The following is a 10,312-nucleotide window of genomic DNA, read 5'->3' on the forward strand; positions in this document are numbered from 1 at the left end:
ATTTTTAAGTTTTAGATTTTCGAATTTTTCTTTTTTGATTCTTTGATATTTGGATTTCACCATTTTTCAATTTTGCGATATTTGAATTGTTCAATGTTTTAAATTTTAGATTTTTCGATTTCTGAATTTTTTTATTTTCCAGGTCTGCAATATTTCTATTTTCCAATTTTTCAAATTTTGACGTTGCTAAATTTTCAGTTTTCCGATTTTTCAATTAATATATTTTTTTTGATTTTCCGATTTCTCGAATTTGCAGTTTCGGTTTTTCAGTTCTTCAATTCTTCGATTTTTGGATTTTTCGGTTGGCTAATTTTTAATTTCTCAATTTTCGACTGTTTTATATATATATATATTTCGATTTCTGAAATTTTCGAGTTTTCAGTTCTTGTATATTTTTCTTTTTTCCGAATTTTTAATTTTTCGATTTTTCAATTTTTTGAGAACTCGATTTATCGAGATTCGGATGTTTCGATGTTTTGATTGTGGCAATTTTTGAATTTTTCCATGTTTCGATTTATCCGTTTTTCGTTTTTTTACTTTTCGGCTCTTCAATTTTTGAATTATCCGATTTTTCAATTTTCCAAATTTTTTAATTTTCAAGTTTTGACGTTTCTAAATTTTCAGTTTTCCGATTTCTCAATTAGTCTATTTTTTGATTTGCCCATTTTTGACTTGCCCAAGGTTTCAAATTTTCAGTTTTTCAGTTCCTCAATTTTTCGATTTTTCAGGCTCCAGGTTTTTCAATTTTTCGATTTCCCAATTTTTGGATATTTCGTTCAATTTTGTGTTTTCTCAGTTTTTCGATTCTTCAATTTTTCAATTTAGGGATTTTTTAGTATTTCGACTTTTGGATTTTTCACGTTTTGGATTTTTCGATTTCTCGACTTTTTACTTTTTTGTTTTTCAATTTTTCGTTTTTCCAACTTTCGGTTTTCACAATATTTCAACTTTTCGATATTTTAAGTTTTCAATTTTTAAAATTTTAAGTTTTTCGATTTCTCGAGAGAAGAACACGAACAAAAACGGTACTAATAAAAATACAGGGTGTGAGTGAGAATATATCCGTTGATTCCCCCCAAAAAATTGATGGCATCATCTCCAAATTTTGCCGAATAAATTCTACCCAAAATATGATGAGTTTTTACTTGTTATTTATCAATGCAATCATATTTTTTGGATTTTCTTGAACAGGTGGCTCAAAAAATTAATGAATTGGCCAATTTATTTTATTCATTAAATCAGGAACGGCTCACTCCATTTTCGCAGAAAATTTTGGAAATTGTTCATTGTTATTTTTTAATTACCATTTTACACTAAATAAAATAAGTCAGTGAAATGGAGAAAGGAGCTGAGCCGGGCTAAATTTAGCTTTTTCTAGTTTTATGAGCAAGCAATAGCCCCGCCCACCCACCCCTTCTTCGTTCCAGTTTTAGCTTGTCAAAAAAATTCGTGCGTACGAACTTAATAAAATTTTATTTTTAGTAAAGATCAGTACGTATAATTATTAACAATTACCGCAACGAACAACAAATGTACAACATTATTAAACATAATTTTGTCTCAGTTGGTTTCAATACCGTTGATCGTTCGTACAATGATGTCGGCAGATTCCTTGAGTTGATCCTTAGTTATTACCAGCGGTGGGGCGAACCGGATGATGTTATCATGGGTGTGTTTTGCTATCAGACCATTTTCTTTCAGTTTTAAGCAGATATCCCAAGCTTCAATGTGATCTAAAAAATGTTATTACCTAAGTTACGAATTAACGATAACCCCATTATCTTTATTTCTTTTTTTAACTCAAATGGAAATTTTTATTGTCATTCTAAAAATACACTGCAGCAGTGATAATTCTACCGAAGATCAAGGATCTGTCATTGTCGTGACACTTGATTTAATTGAAACAATTTTATTTTCAAGGACTTACTTTTGTTTATGACTATGGCGTTTAATAACCCTCTTCCTCTGACTTCAATTACGATGTTTTTGTTTAATTTCTTTCTCAGTTCTGTTCGGAATATCTCCCCTAGTTCGAAAGCATTATTGGCTAAATTTTCTTCCTCGAGGATTTCGAGGGCCGCGATTGCCACTTTAGACCCCAGCGGATTGCCACCAAAGGTGGAACCGTGTGTACCTGGAAACAAAAAAGGTCACATTTGTACGGTGACGTCATAGTACTTACCGGGTTCCACTACTAACATAATCGGATCATTGGCCAGACACGCCGACACCGGATAAACCCCGCCCCCTAAAGCCTTCCCTAGTACCAAAATATCAGGCTTAACATCCTCATAATCCACGGCTAATCTCTTCCCAGTTCTCCCTAATCCAGTCTGTATTTCATCCGCGCTCCACAAAACGTTGTACTTAGTACAAAGGGTGCGCACCCCGTTCAAATAACCCTCACTGGGTACCACAACCCCCGCCTCGCCTTGAATGGGCTCCACCATGAACCCACAAACCAAAGGATCCTGAAGCGCTTTCTACAAAAAAGTCGGTAGGTAACACTTTTCGACAACTTTTTCACACTCACTTCTAAAGCCTGGAGATCGTTATAAGGAACACAGCTAAACCCAGGCATGAAAGGACCATAATTTTCAAAAGATAAAGGATCCGTGGAGGCGGAAACCGCCGCTAATGACCGCCCCCAGAAATTATCCACCGCGAAAATCATTTTGGCTTGATCTTTGGGGATTTTCTTGACTTTGTAGCCCCATTTTCGCGAGATTTTGCAAGCTGTGTCGTCGGCTTCCACACCTAGAGGAGACCATGAGTTTGGTTGGTACAGAAAGAGGGGTAAAAGTGACCTGTATTCATTGGCATGACCTTGTCGTAGCCGAAGAGCTTGGTCACAAAGCTGGCGTACTCCCCGAAGACGTCCGAGTAGAAAGCTCGGGAGGTGTGGTGCAGAACTTGCGCTTGTTTTTGAAGGGTTTCTACGATTTTGGGGTGGCAGTGGCCGTAGTTGTTGGCCGAGTAGCCGCTGAGGTAGTCGTAGTAGCGTTTACCTTCGACATCCCACACGAATACACCTAGGGAGATAAAGTGAACATTTGTGTTATCTACACGTAAATATTTTTTATTGATTGTGAATCATATCAATAAAGTTGCACTTTGATTGTTTACCTTGTCCTTTCGCCAGAGCTACCGGCAACGGGTGATAATTGTGAGCTGCGAATTTGTTTTCTCGGTCTATCACTTCTTTACTACTGAGGTATCTGATCCCTTCATGGTTTACAAGGGCGCTTTCTAGTTTGCGTTTGATGATGGACGTTGAACGGAATTTGGAGAACATCGTCGACGAAAGTATCTGAAGTAAACAAAGATTTAAGTTGGATTTCGTGCCAGCTAGACTTGCAGATTTAATTCAACGGAAAGTAAAATATATTTTCTAAATTTAGTAGACACGACGTTGAACGTTTTTGTTAACACCTAAAAAGCGTGAAGATAACGACTTTCCAGTTAAAAATAGGTGCGAACTTTGCCCACTTTGTGTAAATTACCACCATGGAAACAATCACCACACTAAAAATTCACTTACACAGAACTGTGTTCAACTGGAGTCACTCAAAACACTTCCTCATACCCTGGATTTGTTTATTCCGTATTGTGGAAATTGTGACCTTCTTAGCACTGACCAGACAACATTCTGCAGAACTCGTATTCACTCATACACAACTGACCATTGAACACTGTTTTGAGTGTTTATTTTCATAAAAGTGTGGTGGAATGAGTCTTATCTTTGCGCGTCTTCTGCTTTGAAAAGACGCAAGTTAACACAGTGAAACCATTACTACGCAAAGTAGTTACTATTGACCTTGGTGATGTTTTTATTGAACGTAAAATATGTAAATGAATTTACCTCAGCGCCTAAAGCCAGGCCTGTGTTTATCAAATTCAAACCGTTATAACAAAAATGTGCTAAAAATAGACTTTGGAATAATAGACGCAACGTAGACGTGTCTGATTAGTACAACTCTGAAATTAATTTATTTGATCTTGGGTTTTTTTAATCAATTGTTCAATTATACAAAAAAAATCTGGTCAAGGGAATCTGTGAAAATAACATCAGTTATTTTGAATTATGGCAATTTTGTGGACGTACTGTTTATAACACACATAAATATACAGTTTTATTTTTATAACCCCTGAATACCTTTCTAAAAAATCCAATTACTTTGGTAATTTATAACAACTTACTTGCAGTGATGAGGAATAAATATGTAAACAAATTCCGCTATAATTTTATTTTTTAGAGATAAGCTGCACAATATAAATACGTACTTTAACAGTGACGGGTTGTTACTGATTGATTAATTACACAAAAATGTTTATCTGTGTGGTTCTCTTAAATAACACTTGGTCACTGACGTTTATATCTTATTGGATAGGTAAATATAGTTATACTGTACGTGTCTTATCAATTGTTATCAATAAGCTTGAACTATCAGAATGTTGTTGCTCTGTTCTAAAAATAGAGCTCCAGTTTCATTAATATGTTGATTTAATATCATTTTTTACACATTGTTTTTTTTTTTTTAATTTCACAATTAGTAGTTTCGACATTTCGTCTACTTTTGATAATTCCGGGCCATAAATGCCACTTTTTGGGCTTTCTGCACCACTTCAGCGCAGTCGCACTTCTTCAAAAATTTGCAGTTTTCGAAAAACCCCTCGTATTTCGGAAACCCATTACTTCCGTCGCTGAAAGTCACTACACCTGCAAATCAAAAATCGTTTTTCGTGTCACGATTAATGCCTATTCATACCCAAGCCCCACATTTTCCCCCCACGAAACTGTCCCTCGTAGCGCATACCATCCGCCCTCCAAAACACCCCATATCCGTGGTACCATCCGTCCAGAAACTCCCCTTCGTATCTGCAACAACAACTCAATTAGGTTTTATTTGTTTTCGTGGCTAATTTGCCACAAAAGTGTAACTTTAAAGCTTTTTTGAGAGAATTTATATGGAGCGCTCGCTATCGAATTTCACTTTAAAACTAATTAAACCTGGCTTCAGTGCCGTGGCAACATTATTCAGTAATTGAATCCATAGTAGCATCGAAGTTGAAAACTAAATCGATACTGAAAATAATTAAAATATCCGGAACGCTGAAAGTTTGACGTGAAATGGCTGCTGAAAAATTGGTGCGGAGTTAATTGAGGGTAATTAGGGTGTTTTGCTTACTTAGCGCCATCAGGGAAGGTTAGTAGTCCTAGACCAGTGAACAAGTTTTCGTGGAAGAATCCGTCGTATCTGGTACCTTGGGGTATTAATAAGTGGCCATATCCGTGTTTTTGGCCCTCGGTGTTCCATGTGCCGACGTAAACCATGCCGTTTTCGTATCGAAAGCCGCCAGAATGAGCTACATTTTCAATTTTACTGAGTTATGGTTAAGTAGTGTCATAAAATGTGTAAATTACCTGTTCCTTGCACGTCCATCGAAAACTAATAAATGTCACGTACTTGCTTAAAGTTTCTTTGTACTTGTTTGTATCTAGCTCTTGTGTTTTTAAACACAGAATGGCTTCCTTGAAAGTAATTTAATTATGAAATTATGTTCGGTTAGTGTGAAAATATAAGGTTACTTTTGGCTTCAAAAGTAATGTTAAAGGGGGGTAAGTAACAGATTTTATGATTCTCGATGTTTAAGCAAACGCTTTGTTATATTAATTTATTCATTTATACTCTTTCAAAAAATCGATGACGTCAGCTCAAAATCTTGCCGAATAAATCCTCCCTGAAACATGCAATAGTTTTTAGAATTAGGTACTTAAACATACTGCGGCATTCGTAGTTTTGGTTTATGAATCCGTGTTGAGTTTTCCCTAGGTATTCAGATTTTCGCAAAAAAAATCAAATTGAATAACATTTATTTTTGTAAAATCCGGAGTCCTTCAGTAGTTTGAAAGAATCTCGAGGACCACTTCTGATTTGTTTTTGAAGAAGTTTGAAGAAGTTTTGATTAAAAAAGATGTGTTTTTGAAAGTAATTTGAACAAATTTTGTGGCTCTCTGGTGTGTTTTTTTTTTGAGAGAATTTTGGAAACTCCTAGTGTTCCGTTTTGAATCCTGATGTTTTGTTCTTGAAATAATTTAAAAAATTAGAAAATTCATAGTATTTGAAGTTTTTGAAAGAATTTTGAAGAAATTGTTGGACCGGGTGATGGTTTTATCTAATATGTAGATTTGAAAAAATATTAAGGGTTTTTGATATTTTGGAAGCTCTTGCTGATCCGATTTTTTTAAAAATTGAAAGAATTTGAAGTAGTTTGAAAGAATCTGGGTAAGAGCACTTTTTTGTTTTGTTTTTGAAGTAGTTGTAATTTAAAAAGATGTGTTTTTGAAAGTAATTTGAAGAAATCTTGTGAGTCTGTTGGTTTTTTTAATAAATATGAAAATTTTGTGGCTTTTGATGCTTTTAAATAAATGTGACATAATGTTGGGGGCTCCTGGTGTTTTTTTTTTTTTTTGGAAGAATTTGGAAGAACATAGAAGCATTTTAGAGACTCTTGGTGACCCTTTTGAAAGAAACTGAAAGAATCTTTGGAGCTCCTAGTGTTCCGTTTTTGATAAAAAGTGGCGGAATTTTGGGGAATCTTGGTGTTTTTTTTTTTATTAAAAGTATATTGGTGAATCCTAATGTTTTAGGAAGTTTGAAGTTTTTGAATGAATTTTGAAGATATTTTTGGACCGGGTGGTGCTTTATCCTAATAGATTTGAAAAAATGTTGAGGGTCCCTGGTATTTTGTTTTTGAAAGAATTTGTAAGAATATTGAGAACCCCTGCTTTTCTATTAAAAAAAAATTGAAAGAATTTTGGAAGTTCTTGGTGATCCGTTTTTTTTTTTTAATTGAAAGAATTTGAAGCAGTTTGAAAGAATCCTGAGGATCCCTGGTTTTATTTTTGAAGTAATTTAAAAAAATCTCAGGAACCACTCATGTATTGTTTTTGAAGTAGGTTGAAAGAATCTCCGGGAACACTTGTGTTTGGTTTTAAAAGTAGTTTGAAAAAATCTTGGGGTAGTTTTTGAAATAGTTTGAAAGAATCTCGGGGATCCTTTGTGTCTAGTTTTTGAAGTAGCTTTAAGAATCTCCGGGACCTGTAGTGTCTGGTTTATGAAGTAGTTTTAAGAACCACGGGGACCTCCAGTGTCTGATTTTTGAAGTAGTTTGAAAGAATTTCGAGGACCTCTCGTATTTTGTTTTTGAAGTAGTTTAAAAGAATGTCGGGGAACTTTATGTCTGGTTTTTAAAGCAGTTTGAATGAATCTGCGGGAAACCTTGTGTTTTGTTTTTGAAGTAGTTTGAAAGGATCTGGGGAACCCCTTATGTTTCGTTTTTAAAGTAGTTTGAAAGAATCGTGGTTTGTTTTTGAAGTAATTTGAAAGAATCTCCGGGACCCTTGTGTCTGGTTTTTGAAGTAGTTTGAAGAATCTCGAGGATACCTTTGTTTTGATTATGAAGTACTTAGTTTGTAAGAATCTCGTGAATCCAGGCTTTTGTTTGGTTTTTGGAATGGTTGGAAAGAATTTCGGAGATCCATTTTGGTTTGTTTTTCAAGTAGTTGAAGGAATCTCGGGTACCTCTTGTGCCGGGTTTTTAAAGTACATAGTTTGAAAGAATCTCAGTGACCTCTTTTGTCTAGTTTTTGAAGTAGGTTGGAAGAATCTCGGGGACCCTTTGTGTCTAGTTTCTGAAGTAGTTTTAAGAATCTCGGGGACCTTTAATGTCTGGTTTTTGAAGTAGTGTGAAAGAATTTTGAGGACTTCTCGTGTTTTGTTTTTGAAGTGCATAGTTCGAAAGAATCTTGGGGATCTCTGGTCTTATTTTTGAAGTAGTTTGAAAGAATCTCGGGGACTTCTTGTGCCCGGTTTTTGAAGTAGTTTGAAAGAGTCTCAGGGAGCACTTTTTTGTGTTGTTTTTGAAGTAGTTGTAATTTAAAAAGATGTGTTTTTGAAAGTAATTTGAACAAATCTTGTGAGTCTCTGTTGGTTTTTTTAATAAATATGAAAATTTTGTGGCTTTTGATGCTTTTTAAATACATAATCTTGAGGGCTCCTGGTGTTTTTTTTTTTTAGAAGAATTTGGAAGAATTTAGAAGCATTTTAGAGACCCTTGGTGACCCTTTTGAAAGAAACTGAAAGAATGTTTGGAGCTCCTAGTGTTCCGTTTTTGATAAAAAAGTGACGGAATTTTGGGAAATCTTGGTATTTTTTTTATTAAAAGTATACAGGGTGTTTCTTTTATTTGATACAACCCATGTAACTTTTTTATTCTTAAAGATAAACCTGTAATTCTTTGACCAAATGTATCATTTTAAAAGATCTATGTGATGGCAACCTCACATTTACATTATTACTTCCGATAGAACCGGAAATGACATCATCTTTTTTTTTATGGAACCCTAGGTATATTTTTTCATAAATGGAAAGACTGTGATTTTTTCTAAAAATCACAGGGAGCCAATATTTCTAAAATCAATACTTAAAAAGTTATTAAATAAAATACACGAAAAATTCATATTAATTGATGACAATCTAGTAGCTTGAAAAATTGATACTCATGTCATTTATTCACATAGATGATCTTTTAAAATGATACAAATTTGGTCAAAGAACTATATGTTTATTTTTTTAAATAAAAAAATTTCGGGGGTTGTATCAAATAAAAGAAACACGTATTATTGGTGAATCCTAATCTTTTCTTCTTGAAGTAATTTAAAAAGTTAAGAAGTTTGAAGTTTTTGAAGGAATTTTGAAGAAATTTTTGGACCGAGTGGTGCTTTTTCCTAATAGATTTGAAAAAATGTTGAGGGTTTCTGGTATTTTGTTTTTGAAAGAATTTGTAAAAATATTAGAAGCCCCTGCTTTTCTATTAAAAAAAAATTTGAAAGAATTTTGGAAGTTCTTGGTGATCCGATTTTTTTAAATTTTAAGAATTTGAAGTAGTTTGATAGAATCTTGAGGATCCCTTTTTTAGTTTTGAAGTAATTTGAAAAAATCTCGGGAATCATTCATGTATTGTTTTTGAAGTAGGTTGAAAGAATCTCCGGGAACCCTTGTGTCTTGTTTTTGAAGTAGTTTGAAACAATCTGGGGCCCCTTTTGTTTTGTTTTTAAAATAGTTTGAAAGAATCTTGGGGACCTATCGTGGTTTGTTTTTGAACTAGTTTTAAGAATCTCAGGGAACTCTAGTGTCTGGTTTTTGAAGTAGTTTGAAAGAATTTCGAGGACCTCTCGTGTTTTCTTTTTGAAGCGGTTTAAAAGAATCTCGAGCATCTCTTGTGCCCGGTTTTTGAAGTAGTTTGAAAGAATCTCGGGGACCTCTTGTGTCTAGTTTTTGAAGTAGTTTGAAAGAATCTCGGGGATTCTTTGTGTCTAGTTTTTGAAGTAGCTTTAAGAATCCCGGGAACCTGTAGTGTCTGGTTTATGAAGTAGTTTTAAGAATCACGGGGACCTCTAGTGTCTGATTTTTGAAGTATTTTGAAAGAATCTCGAAGACTTCTCGTATTTTGTTTTTGAATAAGTTTGAAAGTATCTCGGGGAATCCTTCCGTCTGATTTTTAAAGTAGTTTGAAAGAATCACCGAGAACCCTTGTGCCTTGTTTTTGAAGTAGTTTGAAGAATCTCGAGGATACCTTTGTTTTGATTTTGAAGTACTTAGTTCGTAAGAATCTCGAGAATCCACGCTTTTGTTTGGTTTTTGGAATGGTTGGAAAGAATTTCGGAGATCCATTTCGGTTTGTTTTTCAAGTAGTTGAAAGAATCTCGGGAAAATCCTTGTGCCCGGTTTTTGAAGTAGTTTTAAGAATCTTGGGGACCTCTAGTGTCTGATTTTTGAAGTAGTTTTAAAGAATCTCGAGGACTTCTTCTGTCCGATTTTTGAAGTACATAGTTTGAAAGAATCTCGGCGACGTCTTTTGTCAAGTTTTTGAAGTAGTTTTAAGAATTTCGGGAACCTCTAATGTCTGATTTTTGAAGTAGTGTGAAAGAATTTCGAGAACCAGTCGTGTTTTGTTTTTGAAGTAATTTGAAAGAATCTGGGAAACTCCTTGTATTTTGTTTTTAAAGTAGTTTGAAAGAATCTCCAGAATCCTTATGTCTGGTTTTTGAACCAGTTTGAAAGAATCTCGCATTTCTTTTATATTTTGTTTTTGAAGTAGTTTGAAAGAATCTCGAGAATCCCCACTTTTGTCTGGTTTTTGAAGTAGTCGGAAATCCATTTTGCGTTGTTTTTCAAGTAGTTGAAGGAATCTCGGGGACTCCTTCTGTCTGATTTTTAAAGTAGTTTGAAAGAATCTTGGGGACTTC

At 34.4% G+C, this 10,312-nt stretch overlaps 2 protein-coding genes across 5 annotated transcripts; both read right to left on the reverse strand.

Annotated features, from left to right (window-relative positions):
- Window positions 1-1,454: 1,454 nt before the first annotated feature.
- On the reverse strand, window positions 1,455-4,376 carry LOC135129672 (ornithine aminotransferase, mitochondrial-like). Of its 4 annotated transcripts, XM_064056907.1 has the most exons (8): window positions 4,285-4,362; window positions 4,201-4,237; window positions 3,127-3,310; window positions 2,808-3,032; window positions 2,534-2,757; window positions 2,183-2,483; window positions 1,928-2,134; window positions 1,455-1,733 (listed from the first exon to the last, which is right to left on the reverse strand). In XM_064056907.1, the coding sequence occupies exons 3-8, from the start codon at window positions 3,293-3,295 to the stop codon at window positions 1,561-1,563; spliced, it is 1,299 nt and encodes a 432-aa protein (XP_063912977.1). In that variant the 5' UTR covers window positions 3,296-3,310; window positions 4,201-4,237; window positions 4,285-4,362; the 3' UTR covers window positions 1,455-1,560. The 4 variants fall into 4 exon arrangements, with proteins under 4 accessions (XP_063912977.1, XP_063912975.1, XP_063912976.1 ...); XM_064056905.1 differs by lacking the exon at window positions 4,201-4,237 and having other exon boundaries at window positions 4,285-4,376; XM_064056906.1 differs by having other exon boundaries at window positions 4,201-4,292.
- A 108-nt stretch (window positions 4,377-4,484) lies between these two features.
- Rtp (retinophilin) lies at window positions 4,485-5,449 on the reverse strand. Its single transcript, XM_064056911.1, has 4 exons — window positions 5,426-5,449; window positions 5,190-5,367; window positions 4,770-4,879; window positions 4,485-4,720 (listed from the first exon to the last, which is right to left on the reverse strand). The coding sequence occupies exons 1-4, from the start codon at window positions 5,442-5,444 to the stop codon at window positions 4,572-4,574; spliced, it is 456 nt and encodes a 151-aa protein (XP_063912981.1). The 5' UTR covers window positions 5,445-5,449; the 3' UTR covers window positions 4,485-4,571.
- Between the last annotated feature and the right edge of the window lie 4,863 nt (window positions 5,450-10,312).

Source organism: Zophobas morio, unplaced genomic scaffold (genome assembly GCF_036711695.1).
Source record: "Zophobas morio isolate AGI-343-1 ecotype UQ-CSIRO unplaced genomic scaffold, CSIRO_AGI_Zmor_V1 ptg000016l, whole genome shotgun sequence".
NCBI classification, from domain to species: domain Eukaryota; kingdom Metazoa; phylum Arthropoda; class Insecta; order Coleoptera; family Tenebrionidae; genus Zophobas; species Zophobas morio.

Bases quoted from the DNA above. Each gene is read 5' to 3' on its own strand.
- LOC135129672 (XM_064056905.1), bottom strand. From the start codon at position 3,295: ATGTTCTCCAAATTCCGTTCAACGTCCATCATCAAACGCAAACTAGAA. The intron at 2,484-2,533 runs GTGAGTGTGAAA...ACTTTTTTGTAG, and splicing joins ACGATCTCCAGGCTTTAGAA to AAAGCGCTTCAGGATCCTTT. The intron at 1,734-1,927 runs GTAAGTCCTTGA...AACATTTTTTAG, and splicing joins CGCCATAGTCATAAACAAAA to ATCACATTGAAGCTTGGGAT.
- Rtp (XM_064056911.1), bottom strand. The intron at 4,880-5,189 runs GTAAGCAAAACA...TTGTTGTTGCAG, and splicing joins ACCTTCCCTGATGGCGCTAA to ATACGAAGGGGAGTTTCTGG. The intron at 4,721-4,769 runs GTATGAATAGGC...TTTGATTTGCAG, and splicing joins GGGGAAAATGTGGGGCTTGG to GTGTAGTGACTTTCAGCGAC.